Here is a 19,950-nt window from a genome sequence, read left to right on the forward strand (position 1 = left end):
TCCCTTTAATCATACAATTAGATTATATGCAAGCTTTAGTAAAATTATATAATATACATGAATGTATACTATACTTACATGGTCCTTTAAAGAGATTCTGGTTGGAAGCCATTAGTTGTTACTAAACAGCTAAATGGGTGTGAGAAGTTAGCGTAATTTGCCAGTAGTTTATAATTACTATAAGGTTTCAACTTGTCATTAAGCATTAGAGCAATTATGTGTCTGCCCCATTCTTTACACACTCCAGAATGTGCCTGTGCTTGTAGTTACAAAGGCCTTAAAGGGATATGAAACCTATTTTTTTTTTTTTTTTCATTATTCAGTTAGCTCTCACAGTTTTAAACATCTTTCCAATTATCTTATTTACTTCATTCTTTTGGTATCCTTTGCTGAAGGATCCACCAATCAGCAGCTTCTGAGCCTTCCTAGTTAAACTTGTTAACAAAGGATACAAAGAGAACCGAACAAATGAGATAATAGAAATAAATTAAAAAGTGATTTGGAATTTTACGCTCTGTGTTTAATGTACCCTTTAAAGGAACAGTAAACAACTTGAAATCACAATACATTTCTGTTGTGTTGCTATAGAATAACATATCAAGAAATTCTTAACATTTTTAAAACCCACCCGCCATTTCCATTTCTCCAGGTAAAGCTCTGTTTCTCCTTGCCAATCAGAAGTTCCTGGGCTGCAAGTCCCTCTGGTGGTAGAACAGTATCTCGTCATGTTTCCTCTGATTACGATTAGACTTTGTCAAGTGAATGATCACCAGAGGGACACCTTACTTGCAGCACGGGAGCTTCTGAACACTGAGGAGAAACAGAGCTCTAAACAGAGAAACAGATTCCCCCAGACAAGCAGAAACCAGGCACAGGAGCAATCGGGACTGTCCCATAAAAATGTTTAATTTATTGCATCTCATCGGTTTACTTATATAAGAGCATATATTTTAACGACATGGAAATCAGCCATACTTAAATAAAACATTTGAATCAGAGATGCGTCTCTATGCTTTTTATCTCACCCATGATTTTTCTAACTTGAGAATTACCTGAACTCTTAGAAAATGTAGGAAATACAGAATGCATAACTCCACAAATTCTTCTAAAATTCTTTCTGACTTCTTCAGTGTGTGGTTTTGTTTTCTTCTCAGATTCTAGACTTACTTCATATTCGAGACCCTTTGACGGCACGCCAGTTTCAGAGAGTAGCTACTGAAACTTTCCTGACAATGAGCCGAGAGCAGCCACAACTGGCAGAGAAGCACCTAATCCTGCCCATGCTGGAACCACTGCTGCGCTGCACTTCTAAACAGACAGCAGGTAGACTTTCTGCACCCAGATATTGTTTGTCTTCTCTTAAAAGTCCCCAACTAATCTTTCTCATGACAACAAAACTTTTACTCTTATACACCTACTAATATTCAATATGGTAATGTAGAGAATTGAGGGGTATTTGAGTATGTAACAAAATGTATGCTTAGCTGATGAATTAATTTCTTTCATGGTGGTGAGAGTTCATGAGCTATCACATGTGGGATTAAACTCCAATCCACTAGGAGGCAGGCAAAAAATACACAACGTACCAAGAGTTTTTAATCCCTCCCACTTCCCTGCTCAACTCAATCTAATGTAAAGCAGAGAAGGGGAACAACAGAAAAGCAAGAAAGGACAAAGCAGGGTATTGAACTGCTGCCAACTGAATATAAAAATGGGCAGGTTTCGTGGACAATCGCTACCATGAAAGAAAGAAATTTATCAGGTAAGCATAACTTTTGTTTTCTTTTATAAAGTGGTGAAAGTCCACGAGCCATCACATGTGGTCACTTAATACCCATGAGATCACAAGGAAAAATGAGTGGGATATGAAGTTAAGGCAGGAACACTAAGAACCACACTTCTGCCTGAAGGACTTCCCTGCCAAAGCAGGCTTGAAAGAGGCAAAAACATCAAATGAGAACAATTAGAAAAAGAAGCTTAGAGAGACCAAAATGTTGCCTTGAAAACTTTTCTATGGATGCGACATTACTGAAGACCCAGGATACGGAAACCAATCTATTAAAATAAGTTGTAAGTCACTCACGTGAAGTCTTCCCCACAACCAAGTAAGCTGTCTTTAGAAAAAGATAGATCGGTTGTAGTAGCGTTCTAACCCATACAAGGACCACAAAAAGAATAAATAAGGAAGAAGATTAACAAAATCCCGTAGAAAATGCAGAGATAATATATTTGGCAAAAGAGCAAGGAACTATCAGATCCAGAAACCTGGCATAAAATTTATGAATTTTGTGCTGTAATTAAAAAACAATTAGCATTTCCGGAAATACCCACCAATTGCCAATTCAATCGAACACCTCCTGGTTACGGGACCATTCCCCGGATGGAGTATTTGACAACTTAGAAAATCTGCTTCCAGTGGTTTATTCCAGAAATAGAAATTATCTGAGAATTCAAGAGAGTTTTGTCATTGTTAATTTATCTGATTGAAAACTGAGAGAGAATCTCAGGCCAACTCTGAAGAGCCCTGAAGATTGCTTGGCGTAACCGAATGTCGATTGGTAACCTTGCCTCCTGTGGAGACTAAACTCCTTGCACCATTCAAGACTCCCAGACTACATCCCAACTCAATAAACTCTCTTCTAATGACTACCCACGATTTGCAAAGAAAAAATGCCCCCCGAATGTGCAAGGAATGAGACTGGTACTAAGAGAGAGATTTCCTGGTGAATTCCTAGAAAAAAACTTCCCAGAAAGATTATCTCTCTTTGAGAAGATAAGGAGTTCCTTACACATTTACCTTCCAGCATTGTACTTGAAGGAAATTCAGTACCTTATTTGTACAAGTCTCTGCCAATTGAATGAACAAAGCTTGTACTAAATGGAATCTTTTTTTTTTTTAAATCATTTCTTTATTCCAGCAGTATATGAAAACAATCAATAGAAAAGAAACAGAAAGCAAAAATAATATTAAACAGTTCAAATATACATTTTCTGTACACCACGCAGGATGTCTTTATGTACATCATATCATATACCTCCAATATAACTCCAGGCAGGAGACCAACCATAAAAAAAAGAAAAACCACAACAAAAAAGAACAGAAAGAACACATGCCTAAATCTCATCCTGCTATAATCACATTATACCCTCAACTAGGGAATTATATATTTCCTTATCCAATCTGTCTACCCTGTTTATGTATAAATTCTTAGAGGCCCTATGTCCAGTGCGTAAATTGTTTTACATTTAGCTGAGAATATGAGTTAATTCTTTCTTTCCTTTCTTTTTGCCCTCTCTTCTTCCTTTTTCCTTTCCTTTTTCCCTTTTTTATTTTTTTCTCTGAAAAGAATCCACAAATACTGTTGGAGTGTTTTATATTTCATACACCCACCATCGCTAAAACACAGCACAACACAAAATACACAAAAAAAACCCACAGGCTGACCCACCACACCCCTGTCTCTCCGCCCAGTCCCCTCCCTCCCACCCCCCACAACCATTTCTTATATCTGGGAGACACTAATCCCATTCGGGCGGGAAAATGTTCCGTAAGATTAAATGTTCAAAATATTCCGTTTTATGATAATGAGATGTTAGTGAAAATTGTATTGGTATAGGATAGGATAGAATGACCCTCAGCCATTTTTTTAAAAAAAGCCTTAATTTTTTTTATTGTGTATAGGTGATATGATAAATTGTTCAAAAAGTATTTGATAATACATGGATTGTGTGAAACTCTCTATTGAGCTGCCTTATTTTTCCAGTTCTTCAGGATCAAACTACGACCTACCATAATTGCTGTGTTTATTAAGTTATTGTTTTCTCCATTTGGATTTTCTGTTAAAATAAAGAAAATGTCTCTGGATTAGCCTACTTTCTAAATTATGATTAATCCAATATTCTACCTTAAGCCAAAACTGCAAAAGCTTAGGGCAGGACCAGAAACAGTGTATTAGATCCGCCGCTGGATTCTTGCATTTACAACAATTAGCAGCTCCATTCCAGTTCCATTTACTCATTTTTAATGGTGTAATATAAGCTTTATTGAGTAGTTTTATATGAGACTCTTTCTATGTTACAGATATATGTGCATTCTGTATCCATTTGTAGCTTGTTCTAATTGTGTCTATAGTCACATCACTATATCTTATTTTCCATATCTCTACTAATCTATCTAAGACTAATTGCCCTTGTTTTGCCAACATGATTTTATATAGTAAGGATATGTTATGATTTCCTGCTATATATATGTATATATGTATGTATGTATGACACAATTTTAGTCCCTTCTAGTGCTTCCATATTATGTCTCTTAAGCCCTTGTATAAAATGCCTGATCTTCAAGTATGCAAAAAAAAATTATTAGATATATTAAACTCTATAGAGATGGCTTCAAAAGATTTCACTTGATGCATATTATCAGAAAACTGATGGACATAATTCAATCCTTTGTGTGCCCAAATTTTAAAGATTTCTGATGATAGGCCCGGTATAAAGTTTTGATTTCCCATTATCGGGAGAAAGGAAGATAATTCATAATTCACGTTTAGTGCTATATTAAGTTTTTGCCACGCGACCACCACACTATATATTGTATTTATATTTTTAATGTATTTTGGAAGTTGTGAAGCTGGGCAATGCAATATAGCCTTTAACAAAAATGGAGAAATCAATCCTCCTTCTAGTGATGGAAATGTGATATAATTGGTTTCCGTTATCCAATCCACAGCAAAACGTGCTAATATTGCTATATTTTTTAATGTCAGGAAGGGTTAGTCCTCCATCTTCTAGATTACATATTAATTTTGTTATAGACAGCGTATGTCTCCTCTTGCCCCATAAAAATATTGCGCAATCTTTATAGAACTTTTTAATGTCTTGACTTTGTATAAGCAGTGGGACATTCTGTATAATATACATTAGCTGTGGAAATAAAATAGTTTTAATAATCATAACCTTAACTGAAAGGTTTCCTAAAAAAAAGGGGTGAAATTCAGCCTATACCACTGTTTTGGATCAACATGTAAATGTATTCCTAAGTAATTAATAGATAAAGTCTCTTTGAATACGCACTCCTTAAAACAGTTTTTCTTTTGGTGGATCCATAAGATTTCAGACTTACTAGTATTAACTTTATATCCTGAAAAGGAACCAAATGTCTTAATAATATTCATGACCTTTGGTATATTCTTTTTAGTATTTTCCACAAATAACAGCAGATCATCTGCATATAATAGCAGAGCTATGTTTTGTTCTCCTATACAAATACCTTTTATTTCTTCCTGCAACAGGATAGCAAGGGGTTCTATAGAAATGTTAAATAATAAAGGTGAAAGTGGGCAGCCCTGTCTAGTTCCCCTATTCAACGTAAAGATATCTGTCTGACTACCATTAATCAATATAGAAGAAATTGGGTAATCATACATTGTCCTAATAAATTGAGTAAAATGCCCGGCATCCACCACAATTAATGCAGAATCTTGTTTAATCTGGGCTTTACCCTCTAACTTATCCCTATAGTATTCAAGAACTAATGTAACTTGGCGCATGTTTTTAATGGGGGATCTTCCAGTCATGAAACCAGATTGGTCTACATGTATAATATGCTCAAGACACGACTTCAATCTGTTAGCAATAATATGTGTTAATAACTTAGTCTGTGTTCAACAAAGATATGGGTCTGTAAGACCCTGGGTCTAGGGGATTTTTATCTTTTTTTAGAATTAACGTTATTGGATGCCGCAAAATATTTGGACATTTTTTGTGCATAAATATAATATTGATTAAAAAGATTAGTTAGAATGTCTGTTATCTCTATTTTTAAAATTGTATACATTTCTGCGGGTATCTGATCTGGACCTGGGGCTTTATTACATTTAGCATGTTCTATAGCTTCTATAACTTCCTCTCTATTAATAGGAATATTTAAGACTTTTTTGCGGTCTTGTGGGACTTTGGGTGGCTTTCACTCTGTGCCAAAAGGCACTTTTATTATTTATATCCAATTCTCCAGATGTATAAATCTCTTGATAATTTTTAAGAAAAATCTCTTTGATCTTAGAGAGATCTGTATATCTATTTTGCTCACTTACAATGGCTTCTATTATGTTATTTTTTTTCCTGGCTTTGTCTAATCTTGATAGAAATTTAGCTGATTTGCCATGATGATCTTTATAAATTGTGTTCAATTTCAACTCTTCCCAAGCACTTTTCTGTTTAATAAATAGATCTCTTTCAAGTTTTGCTTGTTTATATTTATCCCATAAATTTTTACTAGGCTCATTCATATATTTGCGGTATACGTTACGCACTTGACTAGACAACTGGATCTCCTTAGCTTTTGCCTTTTTCTTTTTTATCATGTATGCTTTAATCTCGTCCCTTAGCCAGGCTTTTCACCGTTTCCCAAAAGATCTCTGTTTTTTCTCTATACACTGTCAGAAAAAAGGGTACGGTTGGGGTCCGTTTGTGAACACTTAGGGTACAACTGCTGTGGTTGTACCCTCAATGGATCATAATTACTCCTTAAGGAACTAATATGTACCATTTAGTGGTAAATAAGGTACAAATATGTTTCCAACTGTCAAAGGGTCCATGTCTGTACCATTTAATCCCCCCAAAAAGGTACAATCACTTGTGTGACTAAAAGTTTGAAGGGGATGGGTGGTTCAAGGCTGCCAAACCCTGCAAGTCCATATAATTTGCACACCTCAATGATTCATATTCACATAACTGGCAGTCACCTAAAATGAATGCAACATACATGTTGTACAGCAAATTAATTATGTTCAATCGTTGTTGATAATATGCAAGAAGCGGACAAAGCAAAAAAAATACTTAATAACCCATATATTCAATGATACTGTGTTGCTGGTTCTAAATAGCAAACAAGCACTTAACATTTTAATTTTTATATTTAGAGTATCAAGATGTTAACTCTTAAACATAAAGCAAATGTATTAACTAAAATTACAAAGAAAAATTTTCGTTTTAAATTCTATAAAATAAACAAGAGCTGTTTATGAAATTTAAAAAAAAAAAAAATTGTAACCATTCCCCAGTCACATACATGGACATAGTGTAACACACGATAGCGCCATCTGTTGGTTGAAAGTTCCTTGACATGTGCAACACAGCTCCATCTATTGGTAGCAGGTTCATCACCAAAATGTGTACTGGAGAAAGACTCATTTGCATATATTTTGCATAGAGTGACAATTCAATGTATGGTTGTGAGTTTTATCGTTTATCCCTCCCCGAATCCCCCTTCTTTTCGTTAATTATATTTTATTATTATGTTTTTTTCTATATGTTTTATATATATTCATGTTTTATGTGACATGTCACCCTAAATTAAATGGGGTATTTTTAGAGTCTAGTACAAAGTGATCTAAAACTTGTAGAGTAGTACTTTTTGGAACTGGTTGTTTAGTCTAGTTCTTTCAGGTGGTTCTGTAGCAGTCTTTGGATTTGCTATATGGCTTAGTGATGTGAAGTTTGGTTCTTCTGGGTGAATCGGTTCATTTCAGACGGTTCGATTAACTGAACCGGTTCATGAACCGATTCACCAGTTCACCTACTGAACATGAGGTAGAGACTGAACATGAGGTAGAGGCTCTACCTCATGTTCAGTAGGTGAACTGTAGAGCCGCAGATTTGTTTCCTGCAGTGCTGTTTGTAAATGACTCAGTGTACTGTAACTCTAATGAATCATTTAGATAACAGTACACTGATTCAAATATCAGGTCACACTCACAGCGGTTCTCAACAGACCCCTGCATTTACATTAACCCATTCAGCATCCCATGTTTGTGTATATATATATTTGTTTATACTGTATATATATATATATATATATATATATATATATATATACCATCACAAAGAAAACTTGCACTCACTGGACTTTTCAACAAATCTTTACTTGGCAAAGAAATAGTGACGTTTCGGGGACAGTGTATCCCCTTCCTCAGACCTAATTGCGCATCTCTATATGATAATACTAATAATAATAATAATAATGAGTATTATAATTTAGAGATGCGCAATTAGCATAAGAATTGCGCATGCGCAGTCCATAGCAATGAGTGAGTTGAGAGCACGGGAGCGTGCAGGTCCGATTTCACATGGGGCGCATGGTGAGCTGATGATTGGCTAAAACCAATGTCAATCACAGCTGCCCCTGTGAAAAATATAGAGAGAGGCAGATTATTAGACTGTACGGTTACCCTAATAAAAACGGAATAACAAAGTAAAAAAAGTTTATTTTTTAAATGTAAGCACATCGATCTGCTAGTTAAAGTAAGAGCATCTAGAATATGTTTTGCAATACATACGAATTTACCATCACTTTAAATATATTGAAATCTCTCCATTTTTGTATCAACCAATTGCAGAAATCCTCATTATTAACAAAGAATTTAGGGAAAAAGAAATTAGTCCCTCCAGCTCTTTGGTTTGGTCTTAACCAGATATCTAGTGCTATGATCGCGTGGTCAGAGATACTTATATCATGTATTTTAGTTTTTGCTTCTAGATTAAAAAGTGAGTTTGATACTAAAAAGAAGTCTATCCTATATAGGGAGTCAAAAGCTTTCGAATCACAGGTAAACATTTTAATGTCAGGATGTTGTATACGCTATATATATGTTGTGAAGCTTAAGATTTTTACATATTTGTACAAATATTTTAGCCTTTTTCTTAGAAAAGAAAACGTTTTTAGGACTAAATTTATCTAATTTTGTAGGTATTAAATTCAAGTCACCTGCTAATATTATGTTTTGTCCAATGTATTTAGATAAACGAAAAATTAAATTGTTCCAGAAGTTTACATCTGTTTTATTGGGGCCGTATATATTACATAAAGTTAACTTAGTTCCATTAACCTGTAGTTCTACTATCAACCATCTTTCATCTAGATCTATATCTGTTTTGATAACATTGTATGTCAGATTTTTATTTATTAGCATCGCTACTCCCTTCTTTCTCCTGGAACAGTGGGTGGCTATCACCTCCCCAACCCATTTATTTTTAAGTTTAACCACTTCTTCCTATTTTAAATGAGTTTCCTGTATAAAGGCTATATTAGGGTTGAGTTTCCCAAGTTGTCTTACTATTAACTTCCTTTTGATCGGGGAGGTGATGCCTCCCACGTTTCAGGAGAGGCATCTAATATTCTCCTTTACCAGTGATTTCTATTAAATTTTATTAAAGCTTCTTAATTCAGGAGTCTTCATTATCACATAGATCTCTGTTAGTTGTAGCCCTAAATTCACTCCTGTGTTATTTTTTTCCTTTTAAAAAAGTCTTTAAGCCCAGAGGAAGAATTCTTTTTCACTTTCTGCGATGAGATTTTTTTAGTGAAAATTTTTCTGCAGGCCATTTTTAAATAAAATTCAATTTTAAATTAGGCAGTTGCACTAAAGCACCAGTTGAATTGCAATGTGTTAGTTAACTAAAGAATAAAACAATTTTTAACGTTTTATAACATAGTGCAGTAGTTGAAAGTTGCATTGCAAATTAGCTGCAGACAAACTAAATTATAAAATGTCTTGAATAAATTTGTTTCCTTTTCTCGTGGTCTAACATAGAAATGTAGTAATAAAAAGGTGCAATGCTCATAAGAACGTCTTACATTCAGAACAAACAGCTTTGCAGACTGGGAAAGGCTAGGGTAGTGTTTGAATAAAGCCAGTTAATAATCAATGCACTGCTGCTTTACAGTGCTACTGCATATTTGTCTGTTAACTTCAAACAGCACTTTTCTCTTGATGCACTGGACCACTTAAACAGTGCATCCAGAACACAGCTCTGTTTGAAGAGTATAGCTGCAAAGTTAAAGCACTAAGTCTAACAGTTCCTGCATGGGTTCTGTTCTTTCTGCAGACATGCTGCATTTTCTGCGATGACATCTCAGATCACTGTATGTTCTGCCTTGGGGGTCTTTAGCTTCTGCTACATTACCCAAATTAATTGGGCCATCCTCACCTTCAATCACAATTTTTGCAGGATATAGAAGTCTAGCTTTTTATCCCACTTGTATTAGCTTAGTGCAGTATGGGGCCATTTCCTTTCTCCTAGCGGCAGTGTCACTGGAATAATCTTGGAAAAGCAAAATTCTGCTTTCCCCAACTATCAATTTCTCCTTTTTCCTGTATAGTCGCAAGATGTTGATCTTATCTTGGAAATCTAAAAATCTGACCAAAATAGGTCTATTAGGATTTTTTCCAGTGGCACTGCCCCTAGGGGAGCCCATCCTGTGGGCTCTTTCAATCTTTAATGGGAGGTTCTGTTGCTCGATACCTAACATTTGAGGTAATATAAATGCAGCAAAATGTAATGTGTCTTTAAATTCCTCTGCCTCAGGTAGGCCTATAATCTTTACATTATTCCGTCTGGAACGGTCTTCCAAATCATCTATTCTAGCATTCAAAAGTTAGTTTTTTTTGTCTAGTGTTGATACTATCTTTGATTGATTATTGAGCGTATCCTAAATTACTGATATTCTATCCTCTACCTCTGTTAATCTGTTGGCAAATTGTCTAACTTCTGCTGATAGACTCGACATCTGACTTTTCAAAGATTCAAATTGGGGTAGAAAGATATCTGAAAGTTGGTTCACCATTAATTGCATATCTGCTTTCGTAATTGCCCCTTCATTCTGTGTCTCACTTAGTGCCTCCGATAGCCGGTGTTTCCTATCTTTCGTTTTGGGGGGCATGGTCTGAGAAGTGATATTAGGGTTGGAAAGAAACCTTTCCATGTGTTCTAACAATATACGGGAATTGCAGCAAAAATAAAAGAAAAAAGAAGGGGAAAAAAAGAGAGAATACTTTGTGTTTAGTGCGTGTTTTTTTTTTTTTTTTTTTTAAAGAGGGTGTAGGGACGTGTAATTGATATCCAAAACACTGATAAAGAAATATATCAGTGTGATCGTTAAATGACCATGTCACTATCTGTCAAATTAATCCGCACCCAGCTAGCATCAACACAGTATCCTGTACTCGTAGTTATACTGTTTTTAGAGTTGTTACTAACTTCTAGTATTTAGACCCCAAACTATGTTTCTCAGTGGTACACTTTAGGACTAATTATACTTTCCAGTGCCTAAGACCTGCATATAGCTTAAACCCTATGACCTTAGAGCTTTACCTTTATCAACATCTGATACATACATACAATCCTTATATTCTTATAAATGTGTGTTATCTTCGCATCTAATGTACTAATATGCAAAAAATCGCTTACTTGTCAGACTTAATTTTCAACAAATAAAATCAATATCCATCTAGAGTAGACCAGACCTTGTAGTCCTAATTAACATGTATTTGGCACATATAATATTCTTATACCTCTAATAACCTCAGGTCATCCAGTTATTTTCTTCAATTTCCAACATCACAATCTGTAATTTACATTTAGAGAGGATAAAATTCAAGAGATAAAGCCAATTCCAAACATTTTACCAGTAACACTTTTACTTTATCAGTAAATAACTTCTTATACTTTTCAGTACCCAGCACATATATATACTTTAAACCCTGTATCCTTTAGAACTTAGTTAATAATATGTACACTGTATCTACCTTTACTTTGTAATCCTCAGTTTACATCTTATCACAGTGTTTTTAGGCTACAATGTGTGATTTTTTTTAAATTTTGGGATGGTGGTGTGCCACAGGATTTTTTAATGTAAAAAAGTGTGCCACGGCAAAAAAAAGGTTTAAAATCACTGCCTTATCATATCTTTTCTAGTCCTCTATTTTTCTATTTTATCCAGTTTGGCCTTTCTAGGCCTTATGCCAATTTTACATATGTCAAAACATCAACAAGATACATTTTTAGCAGGCACAATACACTCTTTCTGCTCTCAAATATGTTACAGCTAGAGTCTTCTAGTATGTTATCAGCCCAACCAAAAAGAAGGGCAATTAGTACACCAGTTGATTTAGCAGCGTACTGCTCTGGGCATATACAAATACTTTATCAGATTGGTTGTATACTTAATACGAAGCCCAAATTCAGAGGTAAAGATGATGAGTAAAAGCAACAATAACAAAAAGGGAATGAGCAGTCCTCTATGTTCTCCTCTTACTGCTATTAGCACTGAACATAGTATTTACTTTTCCACCCTCTTCCTGTCTCTTTTTTCTTCTTTTTTTGCCGTTTATCTTCCTTCAAACTCTGCCGCAAATGGCAACAAGTAGGATATGTCCAGTTCTTCCTTTAGACTGACTGCGACTACTCATGTCTATATGTTAAGGGGGAATTCAGAAATAGATGATACACTACTTTTCTCTTTTAGTGGGTAAAACAGCTTTTAACCACAATTATATGTAATATAATGTTAGATAGTACTAGCGGTTTTCCCTGAGGCCCTTCTGTTTGATCTGCGATCTGTATGTCTGGGCTATGAGTCAGTCACCCCCGACCCTAGGCACCCAGCTGCAAATCCTTCTCCAGCTGTAGGTCCACCAGAGATACACTACCAAGACAAGAAAAAAGAGAAACTGGACTCCAGCCCAGTACCAGTTTCACTTGTGTACCATCTCAGGGAAATATCGCTACTACCGGTATCATCTCCATTTGTTATATAAGGATCTTTTCTGATTTGCTTGTTATCTCTCCTCCCAATGACCATCAGGTTATTACTCGGCACTCCATGTCCGTCTGCTGTCTATAGAGACACAGCACGCTGCTCAGGTGTTCAGTATGGGCTTGGGCTGCAGCTCTAATAGAAAAACATATTACGACTCCTCTCCTCACGCTGTCTGTTTACTGCTCAGCCCTCCATATCTGTTTGCTGGCAAGTGTAACACAGCCTACTGCTCAGATGCTTGTGGCAAACTTCGGCTGCAGCTTTAGCGGGTGGACCACTTGCGGCTCAGCCCTCCGTATCTGTTTGCTGGCTAATATAACACAGCAAATGGAATCTAAATAGGGAGCCACTGCCAAGCCCTAAGCTTTTTTCACACCTAGATTTGCTCTCAAAACCTTTGGAAATACTCCTGGAGCTGTAGCAAACCTAAAGAGGAGAGCTACAAATAGATAGTGTTTGTGTAGAAATGCAAACCAGAGAAACTGGATAAAGTTCTTGGTGACTAGATATATGAAGACTAATATCCTTCAGGTTTATGGATGTCAAGAATTGATCCTTTTGAACAAGTGACAGAAGGTCTAATGGATTTTATCTGGAAAGTTGGAAACCTCAGAAAGCTGTTTTGTTTTTCTGTTTGTTTTTCTGTTTGTTTGTTGTTGTTTTTTATAACTAGAATAGGTCAAGAAATCCCTTCTCTTTTAAATAATGTAGAGATTGGGATAAAACCCTTAAGCTTATTCCAGCTTTAGCTCCAATTCTAGCATGCCTTGAAAAAAGGCATTTGTCTTGAACTGATACTCTGAGACCTAAGACAGACGTAACCTTCCCCAAAGATACTTTGATAAAAAACCGACCTGAAACCCTTGAGTAACTATGTTTAAATCCCAAGAGATTCAAACTGACTGCGACCAAAATCCTTACAAAAAGGTTCAAGTTGCCCCTTTTATCAGAGCAAAATCCTGATTCAATGCCATACCTGAACGCAAAATTATTAGAGGTGGAAGGCTTTTAAGGTTGCTTGGCCTTATACCCAGCATATCCTAGTTTCCAAGAGGCCTCTGAAAAGTCAATCATTTGGTTTATGGAAGAGGTAGGCTTACAATATTGGAATTGGGAAAAGGAAAGAAAAATGACGGCCTGTTCTCGCCTTTTAGTCTTTTGGCCTGTGGTAAAACAAAGGCACCCTTACCCCCAGTCACAGTGGCAATAAAGGCCTCAAGAGCAGAAAGAAACAAAATCTTTTACTTTGTTTTATTTCCAGCTCTTTGAGGGGAATGACGAGTCTCTCAGCAGTTTGAGAACCTCTTTCAACTGTTCAGTAGAGGCAAAACAAGACTGAGGTGAGCAGGGAACTGAGAGGGATTAAATGCTCTTGGTATGTTGGGTGTTTTTGCCTGCCTCCTAGTGGAGTGGAGTTTAATCCCACATGTGATGGCTCGGGGACTCTCACCATCTTATGAAAGAAAAAATAATTTAACAAAATTTAGGCTGAAAGTATTATTTCACAAAAAGTACAATACCAGAACAAGGGATCATTATTTCAAAATAAAGGCCAAGTAGGGTCAAGAGTAATTTTCTGAAGCATGCAGTTTATCTTTTTTTTTTTTTGCTTTGGTAAACACTTGCCATACTTTTGAAATATACTGGATAGTCCCGTTATATCTCTGTGAGAAACAGTGATACAAAATTAGAAATACTCTGAACTAAAAAAAGGATGCTTAAAGGGAAATTAAACACTTTGAGATGGTAATATAAAATGATAAATCATATTTAGAAAAAAATGTCTGCAATATACTTTCATTATTTATTTTGTCCCCATTTCCTGCAATTCTAAAATTGTGAGCTTTTCAGTTCCTGTTAGAAATGGAAGTGCAGAACACACAGCCATTGGCTGCACACTCTAGTGACCTATTTATAACTGTCCCTTATTGGCCACAGCAGAGAAGGTAACTTAAGTTATAACATGGCAGCTCCCATTGTTTTATAGACACTAAAAGTTTACACTTATTTTGTCAATATTAAAACAGCTAATTAAAATTTAAAAAATACATCTACATGTTATTCTCAGACTAATCTTTTCTTTGAATGCATCACTCTATCTAGCATTTGTTTAGTGTTTGTCCATGTGTGTCATTAAAACCTTTCAAGAATAGCAGTTTATTTTCAAATACACTGTTAGTGGTTTATGTTTTCACCTAAAAACCCCACCCCTGATTTTCTAAACATCCAGAATTAGAATCACTGCCCTAATCTATGCCTTCTGAAACATCCTCTTTCACATCGGTATTAATTGAAGTCATCTAAAAATAAAGGAGCTGAAAAAGAAAAGGAAGGAAAAACAAAAACCTTAAATTGCTTTCAAAGAGGCTGTCTAATCTGTCATTTAGGCAAACTCATTTATATCTTTCCCTTTCTTCATTATTTTCTCAGAGCCACCTCCACCGGGCAAAACTTTGGTGTCGGAAAAGGAGCTGTCGCGCTGTATGGAGGACATTGTTAAAGTGAGTTGTTTGTTAAATAATTTGTATACTATGGAAAAGAGGAGATTAACTGCACAAAAGAAAATAAACCAGCTCAGTGGAGCACCAACACCTATAATCTCAGTGCATAATATGATATGATATATCCCTTTTCATAAAATGACGTTAATTAATAAATTTAAAGCAGTCGAGATCTCTATCCCACAGTGGTGGTGATGGTAATGTAGTTTTAGTCATGATGATACCAGTTAAATCATATCCTTTCCAATGAACACTCACCTACTTGGATTCATGTAACAAGTGTTATTACTGACCAGAGCTTCCCATGATGTTGTCTTGGTCAGCTGAGTAGTTTAATTTAATTGTTTATCTATAAACTCCCATACATGCTGGACAAATTGATTGCATACAGCTTGTATAAACCACTGCTGCTCAAAAAGGCTCTTCCCTTTGGCACTGATTTAACAGACTGGGAGCCAAATAGGTCAAAATATACGTACCAAACATTAAAGGACCACTCAATGCAGTCGAATTGCATAATTAACAAGTGCATAATAAAAAGACAATGTAATAACACCTACTTTCAAATTTCAAATAAGCAGTAGATTTTTTTTCTGACAAATTGTATTTTCTTTCTAATGACATGATGAGTCCACGGATCATCTAATTACTATTGGGAATATCACTCCTGCCCAGCAGGAGGCGGCAAAGGGCACCACAGCAAAGCTGTTAAATATCACCTCCCTTCCCTCTAACTCCAGTCATTCTCTTTACAGCAGGAAGTGGTAAAGTTAGGTGTTAGGAAAAGATTCTTCAAGCAAGATTTTATTATTTTTTCAGCAGTGCAAGATTGTGCTGTTTTGTTCTAGGGTGTAGCCGTAGTTCAGTCTCTTCAGTAGAGCAGTGGTGGCTTTCAAGCAATGGGAACTTGTGGGGTACAATCCTCACTGTGCCTCCCATATATTTATGCTGCCCTAACCGTGCAAGCCTGAGTAAGATTACTCAGTCTTTGTTTCTATCTACAGGTCCATGTGAGGGAACTGGCCTCTCAAACCTAGTGAGCTGCCATGCTGCCTGGAATAAGTCTTTCCAAGAAAGTAGTTTATAATCCAAAGAATTCATAGGTTCAAACGGAGGAGCCTGTAAAGCCTTCTAAACCAAATTAAGACTCCAAGGAGGAGAGATTAATTTAATGACAGGCTTAATACGGACCAAAGCCTGTACAAAACAGTGAATATCAGGAAGCTTAGCAATCTTTCTGTGAAATAAAACAGAGCAGAGATTTCTCCCTTCAAGGAACTTGCAGACAAAGCCTTATCCAAACCATCCAGAAGAAACTGTCAAATTCTAGGAATTCTAAAAGAATGCCAGGAGAATTTATGAGAAGACCACCATGAAATATGTCTTCCAAACTGGATAATAAATCTAACTAGAAACAGATTTACGAGCCTGTAACATAGTATTAATCACTGAGTCAGAGAAACCTCTATGACTAAACACTAGGCGTTTAATTTCCATACCTTCAAATTTAATGATTTGAGATCCTGATGGAAAAATGGACCTTGAGACAGAAGGTCTGGCCTTAATGGAAGTTGCCAAGGTTGGCAACTACACATCTGAACAAGATCCGCATACCAGAACCTGTGAAGCCATGCTGGAGCTACCAGCAACACAAATAATTGTTCCATGATGATCTTGGAAATCACTCTTGGAAGAAGAACCAGAGGCGGGAAGATATAAGCAGGTTTGTAACACCAAGGAACTGCTAACACATCCACCGCTTCCGCCTGAGGATCCCTGGACCTGGACAGGTACCTGGGTAGTTTCTTGTTTAGATGGGAAGCCATCAGATCTATATCTGGAAGACCCCACATCTGAACAATCTGAGAAAACACATCTGGATGGAGCGACCACTCCCCTGGATGTATAGTCTGACAGCTGAGATAATCAGCTTCTCAATTGTCTATACCTGGGATATGATCCGCAGAAATTAGACAGGAGCTGGATTCCGCCCAAACAAGTATCCAAGACACTTCTTTCATAGCTTGGGGACTGTGAGTCCCACCCTGATGATTGACATATTCCACAGGTGTGATATTGTCTGTCTGAAAACAAATGAACGGTTCTCTCTTCAACAGAGGCCAAACCTGAAGAGTCCTGAAAATAGCACTGAGTTCTAAAATATTGATTGGTAATCTCGCCTCTTGAGATTTCCAAACCCCTTATGCTGTCAGAGATCCCCAGACAGCTCCCCAACCTGAAAGACTTGCATCTGTTGTGATCACAGTCCAGGTTGGATGAACAAAAGAGGCCCCTTGAACTATACGATGGTGATCTAACCACCAAGTCAGAGAGAGTCGAACATTGGGATTTAAGGATATTAATCCCTGCACCATTGGTTCAGCATAGAAAGCTGGAGAGGTCTCATATGAAAACGAGCAAAGGGGATCGCGTCCAATGCTGCAGTCATGAGACCTAAAATTTTCATGCACATAGCTACTGACGGGAATGATTGAGACTGAAGGTTCCGACAAGCTGAAACCAATTTTAATTGTCTCTTGTCTGTTAGAGACAGAATCATGGACACTGAATCTATCTGGAAACCTAAAAAGGTGACCCTTGTCTGAGGAATCAAATAACTTTTTGGTAAATTGATCCTCCAACAATGTCTTTGAAGAAACAACACTAGTTGATTCAAGTGAGATTCTGCAGAATGTAAAGACTGAGCTAGTACCAAGATATCGCCTAAATAAGGAAACACCGCAATACCCCGTTCTCTGATTACAGAGAGTAGGGCACCAACAACTTTTGAAAAGATTCTTGGAGCTGTCGCTTGGCCAAATGGAAGAGCGACAAATTGGTAATGCTTGTCTAGAAAAGAGAATCTCAGAAACTGATAGTGGTCTGGATGAATCGGAATATGAAGATATGCATCCTGTAAGTCTGTTGTTCACATATAATGCCCTTGCTGAACAAAAGGCAAAATAGTCCTTATAGTCACCATTTTGAAAGTTTGAGCTCTTACATAACAATTCAAAATTTTTAGATCCAGAACTGGCCTGAATGAATTTTCTTTCTTTGGGACAATGAATAGATTTGAATTAAACCCCAGACCCTGTTCCTGAAACGGAACTGGTATGATTACCCCTGAAAGCTCCAGGTCTGAAACACACTTCAGAAAAGCCTGAGCCTTTACTGGATTTGCTGGGATGTGTGAGAGAAAAAATCTTCTCACAGGAGGTTTTACTCTGAATCCTATTCGGTACCCTTGAGAGACAATACTCTGAATCCATTGATTTTGGACAGAATCTGCCCAAATGTTCTGGAAGAATCTAAATCTGCCCCTACCAACTGAGCTGGAATGAGGGCCTCATCTTCATGCAGACTTGGGGGCTGGCTTTGATTTCTTAAACGGTTTGGATTTACTCCAACTTGAAGAAGGTTTCCGATTGAAACCAGATTTTTTTGGGGGAAGGATTAGGTTTCTGTTCCTTATTTTGTCGAAAGGAACGAAAACGGTTAGAAGCTTTAGATTTACCTTTAGGTCTTTTATCCTGAGGCAAAAAAACTCCCTTCCCCCCAGTGACAGTTGAAATAATCGAATCCAACTGAGAACCAAATAACTTATTACCTTGGAAAGAAAGAGCTAGTAATCTAGACTTAGATACCATGTCAGCATTCCAATATTTGAGCCACAAAGCTCTTCTAGCTAAAATAGTTAAAGATTTAACATAAATGTTGATGATATCAAAAATGCCATCACAGATAAAATGATTAGCATGTTGTTGAAAGCGAACAATGCTAGACAAATCAGGATCCATTTCCTGTTGCGCTAAGCTTTCCAACCAAAAAGTTGATGCAGCTGCAACATCAGCCATAGAAATGGCAGGCCAGAGAAGATAGCCAGAATATAAATAAGCTTTCCTTAGATAAGATTCAAGTTTCCCATCTAAAGGGTCTTTAAAAGAAGTACTATCTTCCATAGGAATAGTAGTACGTTAAGCAAGAGTAGAAATAGCCCCATCAACTTTGGGGATCTTTTCTCAAAACTCCAATCTAACTGCTGGCAAAGGATACGATTTTTTAAACCTTGAAGAAGGAATAAAAGAAGTACCAGGCCTATTACATTCCTTAGAAATCATATCAGAAGTAGCATCAGGAACTGGAAAACCCTCTGGCGTAACCACAGGAGGTTTATAAACAGAATTTAAACGTTTACTAGTTTTAATATCAAGAGGACTAGTTTGCCCAATTTCCAATGTAATCAACACCTCTTTTAACAAGGAACGAATATACTCCATTTTAAATAAATAAGTAGATTTGTCAGTGTCAATATCTGAGGAAGGATCTTCTAAATCAGATAGATCCTCATTCAGTCAACTTTATGAGAAGTTTTTAAAGAACTTTTATGTTTATTAGAAGGCGGGATGGCAGACAAAGCCTTCTGAATCGCATCAGCAATAAAATCTTTTATATTCATAGGAATATCATGTACATTAGATGTTGAAGGAACAACAGGCATTGTACTATTACTGATGGACACATTCTCTGCATGTAAAAGCTTATCATAACAACTATTACATACCACAGCTGGAGATATAATCTCCACAAATATACAACAAATGCACTTAGCTTTGGTAGAACTGTTATCAGGCAGCAGGGTTCCTACAGTGGTTTCTGAGACAGAATCAGATTGAGACATCTTGCAAATGTAAGATAAAAAACAACATATAAAGCAAAATGATCAATTTCCTTATATGGCAGTTTCAGGAATGGGAAGAAAATGCAAACAGCATAGCCCTCTGACATAGAAAAAGGCAAGAGGCATATAGGAATGGGGTTTTAAATAATGAAATTGTTTGGCGCCAAGTA

General features: G+C 36.5%; 1 protein-coding gene across 1 annotated transcript in view; it reads left to right on the top strand.

Moving 5' to 3' along the window:
- The window catches only part of TANGO6 (transport and golgi organization 6 homolog), a 284,857-nt gene that overhangs the window by 27,105 nt on the left and 237,802 nt on the right, over positions 1-19,950 (top strand). The window contains exons 6-7 of the mRNA XM_053699413.1: positions 1,155-1,323; positions 15,029-15,099. Of these exons, the coding sequence (XP_053555388.1) occupies positions 1,155-1,323; positions 15,029-15,099 (240 nt within the window). The remainder of the gene's footprint in view (positions 1-1,154; positions 1,324-15,028; positions 15,100-19,950) is intronic.

This window comes from Bombina bombina, chromosome 1, assembly GCF_027579735.1.
Source record: "Bombina bombina isolate aBomBom1 chromosome 1, aBomBom1.pri, whole genome shotgun sequence".
Classification (NCBI taxonomy): Eukaryota; Metazoa; Chordata; class Amphibia; order Anura; family Bombinatoridae; genus Bombina; species Bombina bombina.